A 21,215-nucleotide genomic window follows, 5' to 3' on the forward strand; every position below is an offset into this window, starting at 1 on the left:
ATATGTAAAAGTTTACATTCTACTATTACACACAGGGTTGCTGTGTCACAAATGGTTCTCCTCACACCATGAAAGCTAAAACAATGGTAACTGATATATACTTTTTAAATTGTTCATTTATTGTGTTAGTTGCTGGAAGTGTTTTTTTCCCTCAACACTGACACTTATTTTTACCATAGTGAGGTTTATAGCTTTGATAAAACTCCACATTTAAATGCAACAACTTAGACTACTTGGGGAAAAAAAGAGCATTCACAGCTCTGAATCAGTCACACGAAGAAACAATTCCATCAAAAAGAAACTAAAGTTAATAAAAAAGATTAAAGTTGCCTTACATAGGTTTTAAACAAATGTTGCATGATCTGTCAGTGCTCAGAGTATGTTATAGGTATGACTCTCAGCTACTAACACACCAAATTTTATTTCAATATAGTTGCGGCAGCCATCTTAAATCGGGTTGAATCCAAATGTTAATCAGGTGTAGCTGCAGATCCAATGATTACTTTCACACGCACGCAGACTCAGGCAACTACATTATCACTTGTCTTTCATGGCAGCAGGTGCCAACAAACCAAACAACTTTGCACTAAGATTAAAACTGTAAATCCTCTCTGTAAACAATAATAAACAACGGCCTTTTGAGAACTTAAAACATGCTGTATAGTGATGGATGCTGCTTACCAGCTGCAAAATGTCCTCATCTTTGGGCATCACACAGAGTTCCAATGAGGCATCGCTGATGATGTAAGAATGAGACAGATAAAGAAAAAACACATAAAGAATACAGATTTCACTGTATAAAAATACTTTTTAGGTCTCCATGAAAGCAAAAGCGTTTTTATTTGACAGCTTGTGTTCCAGCTCATATTTCCACCAGTAAATCACGCAATAACTCACTTTGCTCATGTTCATGCTGGTATTTTTACAGTTTGGAAAGCCACTGAAAATGCGGATGGCTTGACCATGAAGGACGTGTACTTTATATATATTCATTGACAAAATTTTATACATTTTTAGAAACATCAGCAGAGGAAAAGCAAAAGATGGGGGATCCTGGAGGGTTTTTTATCGCCACTAAATCCATCACATGCCCACAGAAATATACATTAATCAGTAACCAAACTTGATCCTGTGCAGCTTTTGTGGCAGGAAGCCTTAAAAGTAAATATATAATTTTCCAGTTTAAAGTGAAGTTCATTGTTTTGCTGACTCCTTGTAACTGTGGCTGAAAATAAGCTCCTTTTCAGTTATTACTTATACCAAATATTTCAAATCAAATATATGAGGAAAAATGGCAACTTTCTGTTTTATTAAGATTTTAATAGAAGTAATTTGAAGAAGCATTAAAATCCTGGGTTTAATACAGGAAAATATTTGCTCGAGAACACTAAAACATGCTGCATATTGGGCCCATCTTTCTTCTGCTGCTGGACCAAAAACAAGCAGAAACAGATTCGCTCTGTGAAGTCAGCCATAGTCTTTCACAAGTGGAATATTTTCTGTAAAATGAGCTGTCCTACCTGTTCTGGATCAAGGCTATGACTTGTGAGTAAGTCTTCCCGATGATGCTCTCTCCGTTCACTTTCACAATCCGATCCCCTAGACAGATTAAAAAAAATAAAAGAATTACAAACTCCAACCAGTAAAACTACTCGAGTGGCTCTTTCCACTATAAACATACACTACTTTTGCTCAACTCAAAGACAAACTCCTACACGTGTTTACTTGACAGCACAGTAAAATCCGAGCCCATTCAGGTTTTTTGAAGATGGTCATCTTACAGGAAGAGGGGCGACATGAGTTTAGGGGATGAGGTGAACAAGTGTGGAAGAGCACTGCGCTCCCAGCTCCCAGGAGAACAGAGAAGAGCGAATAGATAAAAGGAAACAGCTCTGAGGGCTTATCCACACCACTTACTGTAAGATTTACTGTAATACAGAGCACAAACCTGCCAGGACAAAGCTTCAACCATCACCTTCTATCAGGAAAACTAAGGTGCTGATTCATCGTCTCACCAGAAGGGAGATTTTGAAATCTATTTTTATTCCTGCTGCTCAATATTACAATGATTCATGCATTATTAAGATAAAAAAAAAAACAAGAAAGTCGGACAGTAAGAAAACAGGCCTTATGAAAGACAGGAGTAACAGTGTGTTCATTTTCCCACAATCAAGTCATCTGTTATTTTGTAACTCTTATTTGTTTTGCCTGTCAGTTTACACAGAAGTGGAATTACTGACAGTACGGTGGTGGACAGGTACCCTCCGTGGTAGCAGATGTGGGACAGAGTTGATCAGAAGATCAGCCACTTATGACAAACAGCCCATCTACCCCCCGCTGAGACTGGGTGTGGGCATTAACAGGTCTGCCTTGGTGTGTTTGTGTACCTGTACAGAGTCCAGCTCCGCGGGCGGGGCCTCCCTCCTTCACTTGCTTGACGAAAATAGTGTCCATTGGCTCCAGACGGTTCCTCTGTCTCCCTGGCAACGAGAGAGAGCACAAGGACGGCGAGGATTGGTCGAGGCGATCAAAAACAGCACAGGAGGAGCCACAAGTAGGCCAGACTGCAGCAGAAAGGATGTAGTTCTTCTGCTCTTTTCTTCTAAGATTTTACATTTAACACAATTTCAAACCACGGGTTTGTTAATCATTCTATGCAAAGTGCTGAAGTTTAAGACTGAAGTTAGTCCAGGATTCATAACTGGGTTATTACATGTAGAAGGAAGATTGTTTTCCCCCAACAGTCTTGACTGCTGCCAGCTTACATTCAACTATTGATGAATTTGAGGTCGGGCTGGGGAAAAAGTCGAACGGAAAATCACAATCTCGATTCTCACATGCACATAATCAGTTTTAATAACCCGTGTATTTCCTGGCTTTCGTTTCAGGCTCCAATGCTTGCACACTTACTCACTTTACAACAATCCCAGGTGCTGTAGCAGTCACAGAAAGTCGCACACAGTTAAACAAAACCCTACTGATTCATTAACGAAACCAGATATTAGGAGTGATTCAGTAATACAACTCAGTCTCTCATCTTTTCCTTTACTAACGGGAAAAAAGAAGAAATCATCGCAATGATGTAGCTCGTATTTTTTGCCAAAAAAAAAAGCTCTTTTCTCGTGGGAACTTTTTCTGAAGACGATGCATGAGGCGTCCTTATCTGTTAGCGGCATCAAAGATGTAGATTATTATTGTTTGCATTCAGTTTTTTTTATTGTACCTGTTAATCATACATACGTCTATCTTCACTCAAGTCCAGATTACTTAAAGGGAGTTAAAAATACAGGTTTGATCACCAAAAGTAAGATTTTTGACCTTATCTGTAACGTTAATGTCAAGTGTATTTAAATAACACAATCAAAGACAACAAAGGTTGGTGAAAGTACATTAAAGTTAAGTAGAAAACCTGCTGAAAGAGACTCGTTCCAGATGAGATGGATGTGAATATTACTGATACACCTGAGGTTATAAAATGACAAATTTGAAGAACAAACAATTTTTTCGTCCTAATTGAGCTGATTCTGACCTGACAGAGCTGCGACATGCTGCAGTGTGTCTCTGTTCCGGCAGCTCACAGAGCAACATGAGAAGCTGCAGTGATGCGAGCGTCACCCATGCCGTCTGTGTGGATGTATACAAACACACCCCTCCCTGTACCGAGCGGATTCCCCACCTCGTCCCGGGCTCACTAAACTCCAACTCTCTGCAGCGCAAATTGGATTCTGGAAGTTTCCATGCCTGCAGCTGGATGAGCGGGATTAAATGGGGAAAATCTAAAGCTTTGAACATTTTTAATGCTCCAAACTGACTTAGTGAGGCATAAACTGCTGCATGGATTAATTAAAAAAAAAAAAAAAAAAAAAAACCACGAAGCTGCCTCAGAGTGACTTCAGCTGCTCCAAGATACAGAATCACAGTTTAATCAGTGAGGCTACTCTTCAGCTGTAATGAAGGAGGACAAAATCGCTGCTTCATGTCTTTAAAACACTTTATAGATTAGAAGTAGGTGCATGCTGGAACCAGGACTGGTCTAAGGAATGACTTAAAGTTGTACATTCTTGGTTTCTCAAAACCACAAAATGTGATTTTATAAAAAGTCAAAAACAGTGTTGACTAAACTGATGTACATGATAAAGTGTAAAACATGACATGAGGAAGTCTCCCTATAATGTGGGATGCTTAAAGAACAAGTACACCCTCCATAAATTCATAATCCTAGCCTCCTTCAAAAACACAGCATGTTTTATTATCAGCATTTATTATTTGAATCAAGACTTCACCAAATGTTTACCAAATATTATCACCTGCTGTGTGTCTGTGTGTGTGGCTGTATGTTTGCAAATTATCTCATGAACTATTGGGCAGATTCCAATGAAATTCTCATAAAGTAATTATTAGATATACATCTACCGCTGATTAACTTCTGGAGTCAATCCAGTTCAGTGTTGCTTCCACAGCTAATCAAACTTAGCAAACACAACATCAGTTATCTTAAAGGTACTCAAAGTTGGACCAAAGCAGTTCAAATAACTACGTCGTTTCTCACCGTAAGATAATTTTAGTCTAGAAACACTGACAGGAGAAGTGGTAGGCCAAATGTATTCCTTTAAGGAATGCTAGGTATTAATAACAGATTTGTTATTTCCTGGTTAAATGAAAAAGAAAACAAGTTGAGCTGCCAAGGAAAACAAAGTGCACACGATAAACGAGAACAAACGTCACAGGATCACAGTGTGTCCAACAACAATCGCAAACAGAAGCAGTCCTCTGTTCTCGCAGAGAACATCTACATTCCGTTACTTTAACCTTGCTTCAATCAAGAACTTATTTTCCATTTCCTTCGAACAGAAATCCTGCCTTGTGTTGAATATCTGAGCCTGTTTTGTTTCAGTGTGTAGTGCTTAGGGTGATCTAATGGCAGAAATGCAATATAAAATCATGAACTAGGGCTCTTTAGTGAAGAATCACATGAAAACCCTGAGTTATTTAATCCAGCTTCAGCTTCTCCACTAGATGTCACTACATACCACACAGGTGCTGTTATTTCTCAGAGCTCGTTTAAAAGCATTCTTTATGCAGTCAGATACGACTTCATCTGTCGGAGTTGGCTGAGGGCTCTTCACTCTATAAAACCAAATACTGTTTGTTTTTGTTGCTTACAATCTCATTAAAAAGCCCTGAACCGCTGGAAAAAAAGTCCTGCGCACGCAGTCTGGCGTGTCTGTATTATGGTTCAGCTGAAGCTTCTGATTGGACTAAATAAAAGCTGTAACTTAGTTTTAACTCAACGCTTTGAATACATGTTCCATTTTCACCTATTCTATTTGTGTGACTGGGATTAAATTAACAAAAATGTCCCCCGCCCACTCCTCTTCAATGCATATTTAACATCTGCTAGTTAGCAGACAGGGGTCTGCAGGCGTGCCTGAGTGTCAGCCTCTACAAGCTCTGGTTTTGGCTGTCGTCCCTGGCTGCACAGCTGGGCCTGGTTGTGTGGGCCGGCAATCAGCTCCCCTGTTGTTTTGGGTTAGATAATGTTATTCTACAGAGGGCTGGGCCTGCTGCCCACTTTCTACATTAACTATGGTGTAAAATCTCTCTCCCCAGCTTGCTGTTCTTTACCATTTGTGCCACTCTAACATTTTACAGGCCCTCCCAACCACCTACAGATGTATAAACTTACGAAAACCTTCACAGATGGGTCGAGCGCTTCAAACCCGGAGGAAAACGCCGGGTGTTTACGTTTAGATGACTATCTATGACAGGGTTGCTCCAGCAGAGAAATTTGAAGATGGGAAACACATAAACCAGGCAGAAGGAAGTCCCCCCTCTGCGGTGTAGGGAGGTCAAAACACACGTACGCTCTACATAAATCTTTACACTTTAACCTCCTTCAAAAGCACAGCACGGTTTGTCAAACGTTTCCTCAAAGAAGCTAGATTGAAAACAAAAAAATAGACTGTAGCGATTATGTTTTTGAATCTTTCATTACTGCAGAAAACTTTGTACATAACCACTCCAAATAAAGCTCTACATCAAGGTCTGAACCCTTCTGACCTTTGAAGTGCTCCATAAACCTACATTTTTAGGAAGTGTGTCACTCGGACGTCAGGCGGTGAGGAAACATGCGGGTACGAATTAGACAGGTCTAACTCCACTAATCAATGCACTCTGTAAACTGCTAAAAACTAAAACACACACTCGAATATGTCAAAAAGCATGGAAAGCTCCTGTCAGCTCAATCAAAACTAAACCGTCATCATATCATCTACAGCTGACATCTACAAATCCTAGATGTCTTTACATTTTTACAGCCAGCAGAAACATTTAGATTTACTCTATTAACTACAAATCTGCTAATTTTTCCTTCTAGGTGTTAACAGGTAGCATTTTACAGGCAAACAGGGACTTGTCTGACTGTATTTGTTTCTTTGTAAACCAGGCTTCACAGGGTTTTCAGTGCGTCTGCCCCAACAGTTCCACATGTGGAGCCCTGGTCCTGTTTGATCAGAAACTTTTATATGTGTATATTGTTTTCAGTTTTCAAGATGAGTGTTTGTCAGGACTGGAATTGAACAGAGAATGCAACTAAACCTTTATGACTTTGGTGCAAGATATTCAAGTGTGTAGGAGTTACACTGTGTATAAGAACAAAGGTAGTTGTTATTATTTTTGCTTCAGTGAAGAGGGGGATATTTAGGAATGTTTTTTAGCTGGAGTTGATCTATGAGAAGCATGGCCTTCTAAAACTGGTGGAAAAATTGTTTTGTCCCCCCCCCCCCTATTTTTGTGTTTTGGGGAAGCTGCCAGGCTCAATGCCAAAGCCAGAGGGTCATTTAGGGAAATTATGCTTTGTAGCTTTTATTTTGCTCAAAAGTATTGTTTGCTCAAATAAATGGGGTGACTGGTTTACACACACACACACACACACACACACACACACACACACACACACACACACACACACACACACACACACATATATATATATATATATATATATATGGTGGTGGCCATCTTGGATTTTGGCGTAGCAACCCAATTTTTGATAGTGATCATACTTATGCCTACAGACATCAACACACCACATTGGAAATCGCTAAATTGCTTATTTTTCAAGTTATCCAGCTCACAAGATGAACCAGATGGACAGCGGGCATTCTGAAGTCCCCTCTTTGTGTGACGAGGGACAAATATGAACTTACTAAATACTGAATGACTGTGTGAGAATTTGTGTAGTAGCTATAAGAGATGTGACTGGTCGCTGTTGTTGCTTCTGTTTCCTTCATCTACTTTTTGAGCTCATAAATCCCTTAAATTACTACTGTACTGTAGGAATTACATTAAAATCTACATGGTAGATGTTCACAGTAGGACTGGTTAAACCCTTTGTATAGCTGTTAAATATAACTTTATAGCATATTAACTTGATATAGTTTCACTCTATTTTGACTAGAAAGAAGATGAATACCAGTAAATAAATAGATCTTTGTGATAAAAACAAATCACAGCCCACATTTCAACTAAGACAAACTGATTTCTTAAAGTCCACTTACTTCCTGTTTGCCAGTGGCTTTGTTTTACTCAGTTGCCATGGAAATAGCAAACATAATCCCATGTGACCCAAATATGAAATTTGCATTCATATTTGATGCTAAACATGGTAATAAATGAAGCCTTTTGTTATGTTTGACCCCATCCACCAACATGAATGAATTTCCTTCTTAAGGTCATCATGATGAGTTTATGTGTCACCATGACAACAAAGCAAACAGCCGGTTGAGAGATGAAAAACACGTGCAATAAAGTAAAAGGTTCATTTCCAATTGTTACCTCAAACAGAAATTTAGTGCTTCTTATTCCAAAACAGCCATTTACCCAACTAATTTTACTCAGTATGTGTGAAAAAGTTTCACAAATACGTTAAAAAAAAAGCTGCATAAACCACAAAAATGTAAAAGCTTCCATCAAGGCTGAATTCCTGCAGGACTTGGATCATTTTGAAATGAGTCACCGCCAAGTTTTCAGCATTCCAAGGGTGGGAGAAACGCGCTGATGCGAAAACACAAACCTGACAATAATGTTACAGTACATCTGTCCACGCAGTCACTCATCAAAACAGTGACACACAAACACGCCTGGTGTGGTTTTCCACCAGCTCAGGAAGGTGGTGTTCTTTCCATCACTTGTTTTTTTTTTTTTTAAGCGAAGAACTACAAACACCAAAACCCTCCAGGGCAAAGAAAATAAGCACTAAATTACACTAACAATGTACCGATACACGCATTCACTGTGTTGTTTTCTATGCGCTAAATGAGCCAAACCATGCACCAGGAGAGGAACTAACAAACACATGGGTTGGTTTGAGCTTAAAATGTTGCCTCAATTTCTAGAAAACTTGAAACAAAACTATACCTTTTAATGAATGGATGATCCCACTGTTGCTAGCAGAGATACTGTGCCTGCAAGTGAGCGATACATTTAAAGGGATGTGTCTGCAGCCGTTTCTCAGACTAAAATGTCAACATAAAAAAGTAAAGAACAGCTAAATCAGGCTTACTTTTCAGCTAAGGAAGCTTATGCTATGGTTCTGTTCTGGTCTTCCCTTTACAACTTCTCAATATAATAGATAATATCACCTGATGGAGTGATAATATGCAACCTTTTGTCCTCATTCTAACAGAGAAATCAGTTTATTGCAGCCAGACTGAACCTCCTCTGTCTTATTGAATATAGACGAGCTCCACGTCAGTTCAAGGAAACACACTGATGCACCGTTTCTACGAACAGACATTTCAAAGTTAAGTTCAAACTCATATGAAAGCGTTTAAAAGTGAACGGTTATTTACCCGTTTTTATTTACAGTACATAGACAATCAAGAATGAGTCAGTGGGAAATGTTTGTAAGTTGGCTCAATATGCGTGCTGATAAGATAAACAAGTAAAAGTTGCCAGGGCGCAGTGAAAATCTCGCTTTGTCCAGCTCAGCTACAAGAACCGACTGTTCTGAGTGTGACTGGGGAAAATACAGGCCTGGAAGACACGAGACAGGTTTCAACTTCAGCCTCCGCTCTGAGCACCGCTGAACTTTTTAATTTAAAAAAGCTCTGTCAGTCCCAACACTTACTGACTGAACACGTTGTGAGCGAGTTGTGACATCAATTTGGCAAAGTTGTCAATTAGTGTCATTTGTGCAGCTACACAGGCTGCAGTCCCCTCCTTAACAGGAGGCATCGCTACACATTATAGAAGACTGGAGCAAAGAAGCAATGGCACAAGAAGTTGTGGAGAATATAGTCTTTGTACATATTTGCAAAGTCAAGAATCACAATATACTTCAAAACAAAGCCATTAATGATGAGATTCAAAGCAATATTGTTGCTACTCTGTCAGAATCTCTGTTTATTTTCAGTATTCTAGTTTTGCTTTATTATTCCGTGTGTTCTTAATGTTAGGTGTAGTCTTCTCCTTTGTATTTCTAGTTTGTTTTAACCTTGCTCGTGTTTCCTGTTTCCTTGCTTGTGTGCTCTTCCTCGTCTCCTGTGTCCTCTCTCCCCTCACCTGTGTCTTATCAGTAATCAGCCCTGGTCCTTTGTCTCCCTCTTGTATTTAAGCATTTCTTTTCCTTCCCTCCGGGCTGGTTCGTCTGCTTTGTTACCCTGTTTATGTCTAGAGTTTGTTGTGTCGTCAAGTCCATTTTTGAGTTCCTTGTATTTTGTTATTTCATCTTTGGATTAAATCAGTCACCACCTTGCCATCCTGCATTTGGGTCCTTCTCCCACGCCGACCATGACGTACTCTTAGAAACCTAGAGTATTCCTGCTCGACCCTACAACATCGAGTCACGGTGTGTGCAATATTTGCCACTCTGAGATCTGACTGAATGTCAAGTGAGGTGGTTTGTTAAAGTTCTTGAAGTGTTAGGGTTTCCCACATGTCATACATTCCCATAACAATTTCTATTACAGTGCCAAGCAAATCTTTTTAAAAACATAAAGACGTTGGAGAAAGGAAGTTGAAAAATACGCTAAATCATTCAACTAATGAGGGTTAATTTGCACCACAGTATCATTAAAAAACTAATCTTTTTAGGCTACTTTAGCTAAGAAACTTGAAATCTATATGTACGATGACGCAACAACACTTAAAAGTCATTCTAGAGTTGTCTTGCAAAGTGTTTTTTTAATATAAAAAATTACATTTTCCTAAATGGACATCACTTTAAGTTTTTACATGTTTTGTTTTAATACTTTTAATGACTGGATGTATTCGGTACCAACACAACAAGTTGTTAAAATGAACAACTAATCATGAGCGCACACGAACTTTGTATGTAAACCACTGAAAACTCTACACAGGGCAGAAAAGAGATGGAAATATGCTCATAAAATAAATGATTTGTAGAGTTAAATGCCAAACCTAATGAGGAAACTTGAAACTGTAAGAAGTCACTAAACTTTTAGACAGCAAACACAGAGTAAAGACGCAAGTGAGATAATAACAAAAAAACAAAAACTTTGGACAGAACATTATTAAAGAAGGTGTGGTTTTAAAAGGCTCACAGGAGAAAACAGGAATTTTGTTTGCTTGTGCTGCATCGCATTCCCTATGCAGATTTTTATGGGAACGCACTGAAATCTGACCGAAAACAAAAAAAAAAAAGACAGAGAGGAAATAAAGTTGGTATTCACACAGAGAAGAGCCTCATGTTGAAAGGAAAACAAATATTTGAACAGATGGAGAATATATTATGCAGTTCCACAAACATTGCACAAAATGTCTGATTTGGATTTTGTCCTTCAACAACCTGATAAAACACACAACAGGACTGAGACAGATAGACAGATCAGGGAGGGAAGACAAGAGGAAGTGAGATTTGTGATAACAGTTGCTTGGTATGTATACAACTGCTGTGAAAGCAAATAAACTCATCCAAAAACTGAGACAGAAACTATAAAAATGCTTGTTTTTATGCATCTAATTTGTATCTACATGGTGCACATGAATGTTTGTCTGTGCATCTTCATCGCTGTGAGTCGGTTGGAGAGTGTGTGTGTGTGTGCTTTCTGGAGGTTTGAAGTGAATCCAGAGGCAACACCCAGCTAGTCAACATGCGGTCGCGCGACCCCGACCCCCTCCTCTCCAAACACCAACAGCCTCATCACACACAGAGGCCGAGAGTCAAGCAAATAAACGGCGCTGCAGCGCGTCGGGGAGGCTGCGATGAACTCCGCAGAGCTGAACGGCACATGGCTCGTATTATCTGTCTGGGTTTGTGTGAGACTATGTGTGTGTGTGTGTGACTTCACGTGGTTCTCCAATGATGTTATGAGTGTTTTGGAGCTTATGCTATTTGCTATCATTACAGCCAGCAGTGGCCACAGTTGTTGCATAGCAACGATAATAATTTGTACAAATCAGTAACACAGAAACCAAATGCTCAGAGGTTAAGACACACGTCTACATTCTTCATGTAGCTTTGATTGTTGGTTCTCTAAGAGGTGAAAAAAGATCAACTTTTAGACCTTTAACAACCCACAGAACTCAAAGAAATCTTTGCAAAAATGACCATTTCTGCTGCTTTTGTACCTCTCATCCACAGTTTTTGGAGATTTTTACAAAGATGTTCTAAAGTAGAGATTTTTAAAACTCCATTGTTGGTATCATCTATATAAACTTGACATACAGAGCTTGTGAGGAACAATGATGAAGCAGCCTATTTGATAAATGGCCATTATTACTATATGCCGTAGAAACCACAACAACAATCAAGCTGTTCTATCAGTTTTGTTTGTTTGTCTTGTTTTATTCTGATCCTGTCGCCATGATCGTGTGCTGAAAAAGTTTATGAATAAAAGAAATGGTAGTACTATACTATACTATACCATACTATACTATACTATACTATACCATACCATACCATACCATACCATACCATACCATACCATACCATACCATACTATACTATACTATACTATACTATACTAGAGGCATTAAAAACATATTTCAAAGCTCGTGGAAGCCAATCATTTATTTGTTTCCTAAACAGTCAACAGCAAACTTCTAAAATTTGGTCATTTATTTCTTCTTTTTTTTTTTTTTTCTTTTGGTCAAAACCTTTGTCATTACCAGCAAACATTTTTTTACAGGTAAGGTATTATTTTCAGCATTAATATAATGCTAACTCTAACATCCATTAATGGTCATCATCTACAGCTTACAAAACTCAATATGTAAAAAAGAAAAACACTAATTTTTCAGCATATTTAGAAAGTAAACTAATTTTTTTGTCTACTTAGCATACAATGCATTTTTTGGCTTTTGTTCCAACAATAAATGTTCATGTTTGATTCATTTTGAGCCCCGCGCAGCATTTCTGGGAAATTCCTGACATTCCTGATATCGGTTTCTGACATCCTGCTAAGCTACCTGTCAACATCGTCACCACTGCTGCGTCTCTGAGCCCACTGAGAGGCCGAGAAGAATTTATGGGAGTCTGGAAATGAGCCAAGACACTTCCTGTAGCAGCAGGAGGAGGGGGGGCTCTGAAGGCGAGAATCGTGGTTCTCCATCAACAGAGAATATGAGTCAATGTTCTGATGCGCATGCCAAGCTGGATTTAATCCAAAATAACTCAGTCACACATGAGCTTTACACCTCTGCTTTTAGATGGAGTCAAACAAAGGAAAACACCTTTATAAAAGCTGTTAAACCTCCATGTGAAGACCCTGACGCTCTGAAGGTGTTTCTCTTTCACAGCGGACTCCCATGTGTGCGTTGTTTAATGTTTTTGGGCTGTGCTGAATCAAAAGGGAGGACAAGGAGGAGTTAAAATGGGAAGGGGGGGGGGATAAAAAAGGAGGAATGTGACCGCAGGCCAACAGGGATGATGAGGGACTCTTACAGGAATCTCTCAATTTCCCGTTGAGAATATTTAGGAGTCAGATATATCACAAAGCCTCCTCTCACCCTCCTTCCATTTTGGATTTTTCACTTTCACTGCCTCCTTGTGATGTAATAATTACCAAGACAGCCCCCCTTGTGGGGCTTTGGGACCATTACAAGACAAACAAAAACTTAATAATGAGGTTTTTTTTTTCTTTCTTTCTGCACAATTATTTCTGAGAAATAATTGGTGGTTCATTTTAAGTGAAAAAAACATCAGAAACCTACATAAACTCAGGCACACTAAACCCCAAAAAGCAAATATCTGGAGAAAAACACAAGTAAATGTTTCTGTAGGACCACACAGTTCGGTCTCTGTCTTTACGTGATTATGGAAGCACATGTATCCGAGCTTCATATGCACATGTGATGTACATGCAGACAAAAAATGTGATAAAGGGGCTGTTTGAAGGCCTTTGATGAGGAGCATCAGAGAAATCCTGCTGCAGTCACGCTGGGCTGCAGACATGAGCTGCATACCGAGGAGCTGGAACGACGAGCCGGATGCTCCGAGGAATGCTGCGGCCCTGCCAAGCGAACAGGACAGGCCGCCAGTGCTGCCAGGCTGAGGATCAAAGAGTTTAAACTGCAAAAATGCGCCGCAGTGCCACCTCCTAACCTGGCAGCATGCATACAAGACAACTTCATGTTGTTTTAATAGAGGTTTAAAACCATTACAAGGTGAAAACGGTGCTATGTTGAGATACTTGAAACTGAAATTTAGATTCATGGAGTTCAAACTGAGACAAAAGGGACTTTAAAATGTCTACACATAGTGGAAATGTGTTAGAGTAATGAACTGTCGGCCCTAATTTAATGGCTATTCATTGGAGCAACAAAAGAAGAGCTGAGTAAATGGTTCTAGTGTTTGCAGAACATGAGGTTCTGCTCGCAGTGGACACCCTAAATGCATGCAGCAAATAAACAACAAGTAGTGTTTCCAGACTCACCTCGGCTGCCATTTTCATCATCCTGGAAGAAAAGAAAAGACAGAAAGTCAGATTGGTTTCCTGTGACGAAATAAGTCAAACACAATAACAGACTTGAGTATATCAAACTCTAAAAACAAAGACAGGTCACTATTTCATCTGAATTATTTTAAAACCCACTTCATATCCTAAAACAGTAAAAAACAAAAAGGCAACTCAAGTGTTTGTAAAAATTAATTTAAAGAAAAATATCCCAAAAACCATTTAAGATAATTATAAGACGATTTAAACCAGCTTAAAATAAAACTTCACATTTGCTTTTTGCTATGAATATAGTTTAAGGCAAACCTGACAGCATGCTTTGTGTTTGAGCTATTTTTACTTAAAGTAGGGAGCTTTAGCATGCAGACACACTTGTATAACAAAAATAAGGACAGCTTCTATTATACCATAAAACTAGTTGTAATCATAAGTTTTAATTTATCAATATCAATCAGTGATTGCTGACAATACTGGCAGCACTTCCTGAGAAAAATGTACAAAAATGACCCATTCAGCATGATTTTTAATTTAAATTGGACAAAACAGGAAAGCCAAAGCACCGAAAGGATGAAATGTGTCCCTTTGACAAACTCACTATCTCAGGTAGGGTTGTACATCTCTGGTCTGTGGCAAACACAATATCATCTAAATAATCCCATACATGAGCAGCAAACACAGATACGATACAGTTGGGCTTTAAATAACAATACAATGTAATTCATGTGAGATTGATTCAACTCGTTGAGTTTTAATGCAATGCAATACAACAAAACAAAGAAACAAGCCTATGCCAATTTTCAAGATGAATTATTCACTACTTAATTTTTAAAAAGGCCACTAATAAACCTGCATTGTTCTAAAATTACGACACATTTTCATGAACCCTAACTCCCAGTTAACAAATTATACACAAAACGCACCACCACACCAACAAAAGATCAACACATCAACTTAGCAGCAAATTGTACCTTTTACATTTTAAATAATAAAACATAAGTATTAGTTAATCCTCATGACCAGGGTGAAGTACATTTTGAGAGTGTTTGTTGCTGTTTAGAACAGTGCTGCTGCAGTTTTCCTCCTGAACAGTAGGTGTCATTAATGAAAAAAACAATGCTAAACAGCAGGAAGTGCATCTATACGCTAAAAGACGTGAAGACAGAGAATCTGTTTTGTGTACTCAAACATAACTACCTTGTTTTAACTTTTCTGGAAGGAGGGTAAATTGGACGCCTGAAGAAACAAATCTGCTTGCTGCCCTTTCCTTTCAACTGATTGGATTTTATTGGTACAAAAACATAGTAGAACCAATGCAACTAGATTTAATCCCCAAACTGTACTGATTCTTGGCTGCTCTACCGATGGAGTCACATTGAGCATGTGTGCAACATACCTCTCACCCAAGTCCAATACTTCAGGCAGTTTAGGACAAATTAACTACTGATCACCCTGCAGAGCCTGAACACATCACTGTAACTTATACTGATAATGTGGTTTTCACAAAAAACACTAATAATAAACAGAATGATACTCAGTCGACACTGAGCTGAAATATTCACTGATAAGTTATATGTTTAAAGTTCTAAACATATCATGACAACGATCTGTTAGAATTAGCCTATTAAATCTGAGAGCAAGATTAAAGGCAAATAAATGATTAAAACAACTGGATTTAAAACAACCTACGCAAGATTGTTTAAACTCATCAGACAAATGAACAATGACCGTGATTATTTATTGTAAAAATGCCACATTATAGGCAAGTTTGTACATTTTGTTTTTCTATCTCCAACACATCCAAATCTTTAATTTCCCTCTCAGATCCACAGCCTTTAATCCGCACACACACACACCCACACACACTCCTCAGTGACACATATGTTCTCCATGTACCCTTTAAGACTTGCTGCTCTTCCAAAGCTTTCCTTAAGACCCTCTTCAAGCTAAACCCAAAATCCTAAAATACTGATTAATCAAGAGCTCTTGATTCAAGTCATTAGGAGTAATTACAACAAGAAGAGACAAATGTGCAGTTTTTTAACAACCCTCCATTTGTCAGGATGCAGATTTGATCAAACTCAAATTTAGTGTTTGAGTCTCTGCTGCAGACTCTCGACATTCATCAAAAATCCACAAAGAGAGAAATATATTTACTGCAAATCTATTTTAATGTTAGTTGACATAAACAGAACTTATTGAGCAATCACAAAGGAACATACTGGCCCAGACTGGACCAAAAGGTCCCCAAAACAACACTTTGATACCCAAGAAGACCTCTGGGAGAAAACGTCTATCTTTCTGATTACACAAATGTCTGAAAATCCTGTCGTGCCACAGTTTCTCTTTCAACATGCAGAACCGAAGCCAAAAGCTATAAACTGAACGTACTACGCTAACTTTGTAGGAAGTCGTTCTGTGCAAACATATGGGGTTAACTAAACAAGCTTCAGAGAAACGTAAACCTGACTTATCCTGAATTATCACTTAGAAAAACTAATCTGAGGAGGCTTTGATAAGCTTTCAGAAAGCTGAGTCAAAACACCAGCAACGTTTATCCCTTCAAGGAGTCCAGTTGTTATGCACCCAGAGCTAGTCTGTGCCCATTCAGAGCCAAAAGTGCTGCACCATCAGGATAAACAGCAGAAAGCAGAATGAAGCTGCTTTCATCCCAGGAAGAGCTGGCCGGGTCCTCGAGTGTGATGGCGGTCAGAAAGCAATCTTTTACAGCCCCGTTTTTGACATTATTCACTTTTATAGAGCTTTTTTTTCTAACACTGAGGTTATCATAAAAAAAAAAAGATCTGACATCAGAATACAGGACGAGGGGGAAAAAATGCTTTCTCCTTTTACCTCACAACTGTTGCTGATGGGATGTTGATGGGAGATTGAGACGAAGTGAAGATTTGATGCAATCGGCTGGCTTCCTTAGATAGATAACTTTTACTCACTGGCATTTTAAAATGTTTCTGAATGTTTTTGTACGGTTCCCTAAGATGACTTTTGTTGTGAATTGGTATATATGAATCAAATGTAAGTAAAATTTCCTAAACCCTTTAGAAATCCTGCTCAGATCCCTTGTTTCTGAGTAAAAACCTTTTTTAATTACTTTATTTTAAACTGCATTAGTTCCCAAGAAAGTCCCTCAGTTTTAAACTTTCATATGCCATTAGAGCAATAAAAGGCCATTTGCTGTTACCTTTAGCGAGTTGTGAACGGCGGACTCAGGCGGGTAGACGATGAAGTGTCGCAGCGTAAAGCCGAAGCCCTGGGAGGTCCGTCGCAGGTGAAGCGTCTTCGGCCCCGGCCAGGAGAACGGCTCCTCCTCTCCCCCAGGAGAGACGGGGGCCGACGCCTCGCTCTGATCGCGCCCATCCTTCTGCTTGGACTGAAAACAGGAACAAATAAAATGCAATTTTAAAGTTGGCATCTTCAGAATATGCACTGCTGACACCAAAAAAAAACTGTAAAGAAGAAGGTTTGAAATATTTTGATTTTCCCGATCAAGTAATAGCATTGTGCAAAAGTTTTAAATCAACCTTATTTTCTTTATACTTAGCTTCCAAGAAGCCAGACTGACGCTCTTCAGACTTTTTGAAAGTATTTTAAAGTTTTTCCACTGAACTTGTGCAGTATGTGTTTACAAATGAAGGCGTGGACAAGTACAGGAAAAAGAAGTGTCAGATCTAAAAAAAAACAAAACTATCTACAACAGATCTGAAAGTAATGTCTTTAGGAAACAGGAAAAAAACATCTATCAAAAATCTGACACAGGATCTCATGGTCAGCTCATCATCAACTGCATGACAAGTTTTCAGAAAATATCTCTTACAGATTCACCTTGTTAGAGTTGAAACACTATTTTATGTCTGTTAAACTGGTATACAAATTATACCACTGTGGCAGGCTGCTCTTAATAAAGAGACTACAAATCTGACAAAATCTGGTTCATCCCTTGAGTTAGGAGCCTTTTTATGCCGGAATGATTCATTGGTCGGTGCTCTGAAAACAATATGGTAGTGGACTTTCATTATAACCATTACAAAAAATACAATGTTAATATGACCTGGTTTACAAAACGTAGTTACATGTTTGTATAAAAAACCAGCAATAGTTTCAGTCACAAGTTGCTGCCACTGTTATTTTGTGGATCGGAAGTTGAAAAATATAGAAATCACTGCTATATAAACTCTATATCACTCTGAAAAAGGCAATATTTAAGTAATTTCTCCTTTACTGTGGACAAATGGTGTGAGCAGCCAACCTCTTATATTTGATATTCCTTCTGGGAGTCTTGAAAGTATGTCAGAAAAAATGTACATCATATTATTCAACTGAAGACACTTTTTTATCCTTAACTAGCCTCAGATATTTACGTCATCTTTAAATATCTTTGTTATTACTGCTGATGCTGATGAGGCACCGCTGTACAATTTCCAGGTAATCTGCCTTTTCTGTGTGTGAGCAGACCCAGAAACGCAAAGTACAGAACAGTCATTTCACTGGTAATTTGTAAAGAAAAGTGTTTCTAAAACAAAGAAGAAAAGTGTGTTTTCTTTGGAAAGAAAGGTTCTCGGCTCCGGCCAGATCTTATTCATCAATCTGAATTTAAAAAATGCAGAGGAACAGGTTTTTACAGCTGAATAAAAAGGTGATGCTTTGGGTTTCACAGAAACACACGGAGCTTCTTTGTTAGAACGAAGTTTATAAATTAATGGAACATAAATGATTGCTGTCGGCCATATTAGTGATAATTAGATTCGCTCTGCAGGATCACAAGTAAACATGAGGCTACAAATGTTTTAAATTTGTTTTCAGCTCCAACTTAGAAGAGCACCATCTCATTTCTTTGCTGACTCTTTGTCAGATCCTTCACTAATCTGGAAAAGTCTTTACTTTTACTTCCCTGTCTACTGATGCTGCAATCTGTGACCATTAATGAATACGTCACACTCACGAGTTCCTGTTTACATCATCTTATCTGTCACGTTTTTACATCAAAGCTGCAAAAAATGTGCCTTGAATACAGAGAAATATGGTCATTTGATACTTGTGGTTTACATTAAAAAGCTCACTTTCAGACTAAAATTGCAGGATTGTCATTTAAGCCACATTCATGTTGCCCCACTCACTCCCACATATGGCTTCAGTTACTGCACAACTGAGGCTTCGTGGGGCTATTTTGCATGTTTTCACAATGATAGATATCCTCTACATTCTTACAGTACCAAACACAAGACAGAAACAAGCCGCGGTAGCTCTCCTCTTGCGTAATGTTACAAACATATCCACATAACAAAACACATGGACAGTATCAGCTGCATAACTAACGTAAGTATCCAGTAACAAAAACAAAAAAACGCAGTTTACACTGAATCTGTCCCAAATGGCACAACCCAGAGTGAGTCCAGACTACGCTCGTTTGCTGAAAATGACTTGATGAAACCTTGGGAAAAACAAACACTTTCACACGGGGAGTACAGGTCGTCAGGAACAGTTCCAGATTCCTTAGAACAAATGTCTCATAAAGCAAATAAACAGTTAGATACGGCAACATTGAAAAAAGCAAAAACCTTAAGTTCATAGAAGATAAATTAAAATTATTTCCAGCTTCTATTTGTTCGAATGTATAGCTACAGGCACATGTATTGATTCTGGACTTAGGATGGGTAATTTGTACTAAGATTTTAACCGTCTACTGTCGCTTGCAAAAAAAGAATAAACGATAAACTAACAGTGTGAAGACGTACAAAACACTGACAGATTAGACAGAGCTACTACATGTAATTTTGACTGAGCTGTACATGCTGTTTATTTACAGTAAAACCTGCAGAAATGCAATCAGAGGGGGGTAGTTTTTCCTATGTATCATCTAAAGCAACTTTGTGGCTCATCTAAACATTACATTGTTAAGGTTTTTACACAGTCTCACTTTTGCATCAGACTGTTAATTACTTTGTCACACCAGCTGTGTTACATGTTTTATTATCTTGTCCCAAAGTGAATCCAAAAGAACTTTTCTGAGGGTTTAAGTTGATGAAAACTTGCTCTTTCATTAACTTTCTTCTGAGCAGCTGTTAGCTTGACTCCACCATTAGAAATCCAACCTGACTCCCCAAACTGGGATTACAGACTGAGTCATAGAAGACACTGATTACTCACAAGATATTTTGCTTGCAGACAGAGATGACTCCAAAAGTTAATGGTAAAAGTTTTAAAAACAGATGTCCCATATTTTAGCTCTCAAAGTATGTTTTTGACACGACTACTACAGTGTTAAATTTTAGCTCAATATCTGTCAATTTGACTGCTTTATAGTGGTTTTTTTTAAGAGGTCGATTCTCTGTGGAGGCTATCTCGATTTTGGGTCGACTCCAAAAGTTAATCTGTTGTAGATGAACATCCAGTTATTACTTTTTGGTTTCATTAAAATCTGTTTACGCGCAGACACGGGCAAAAACAATATCATCCATTCTTGCCTATTAACAGATGGTGATAAATAGAAACCTTTTACCTTAACAAACTATCAGACAGTTATTGATCGACACTATGTTTGTCCAATCTCACATTTATTTCAGAAACAATTTAGGGGCAAAACTGTCATCAATATCCAGCTTCTTTTCATGTACTTGACCACCCAGGGTAATCTTCATGTTGAAGGGCAATCACGAAAATGTCCTTTAAAGTGGAGGGATGTTGCTACGAAGCTGAAACATTTGAGAGCTGGATGATGGGGTCATAAACACTTTGACTGAAAAAAATGGCACCAGGTGAACCTGAACAGTGTTCTGAACATGTCACTTTGAGCTTATGGCAAATGTTTTTTAGCGTACATTTGTGTGGTTTTTAATATAAAATGAGTAGGTAATTAATAAAGAGTCTTACAAGTATTTTACCCGTTAAATAAGACATTTGGTAAGTATTATTTCTGCCTAAAGCTGCCGGAAGGCGACCACGTCATGGAGTGACATCACTGCGGTCTATTTTTGATTTTTTCATTTTAAAGTTTTAAACATTAGATTTAATCATTGCCTCCCATACACAACAGGATATATCCTGTTCCTCTAAATCACAGTGACTCCTTAAACCCCCTTCACAGACTGTCCCTGCCGTTATGAGACTTCTGTCACATCTATCATGAAAATAATGATGGGACTGAACCGCCGCACCGCAAGGCGTGCGTTAGCGGTTACTGCTAACACTACCGTCTTGGCTCCAGGCTACAAGAACCTGACAAAACTTTCAGCCTTAATCCAAATCACTCAGCGGGCTCTTCTCCTACTAAAACACGTCCTAGGT

General features: G+C 38.6%; 1 protein-coding gene across 4 annotated transcripts in view; it reads right to left on the minus strand.

The window, feature by feature from the left end:
• LOC108230378 (rho GTPase-activating protein 21) overlaps positions 1–21,215 on the minus strand; it is a 78,400-nt gene that overhangs the window by 21,072 nt on the left and 36,113 nt on the right. For all 4 annotated transcript variants that reach the window (XM_017406477.3, XM_017406476.3, XM_017406475.3 and 1 more), the window contains 5 exons: positions 17,116–17,304; positions 13,899–13,920; positions 2,388–2,480; positions 1,521–1,599; positions 682–736 (listed from right to left, as the gene is read on the minus strand). In XM_017406477.3, coding sequence (XP_017261966.1) covers positions 682–736; positions 1,521–1,599; positions 2,388–2,480; positions 13,899–13,920; positions 17,116–17,304 — 438 coding nt within the window. The remainder of the gene's footprint in view (positions 1–681; positions 737–1,520; positions 1,600–2,387; positions 2,481–13,898; positions 13,921–17,115; positions 17,305–21,215) is intronic.

The sequence above is a fragment of the Kryptolebias marmoratus genome, linkage group LG21, assembly GCF_001649575.2.
Source record: "Kryptolebias marmoratus isolate JLee-2015 linkage group LG21, ASM164957v2, whole genome shotgun sequence".
In the NCBI taxonomy this organism is placed as follows: Eukaryota; Metazoa; Chordata; class Actinopteri; order Cyprinodontiformes; family Rivulidae; genus Kryptolebias; species Kryptolebias marmoratus.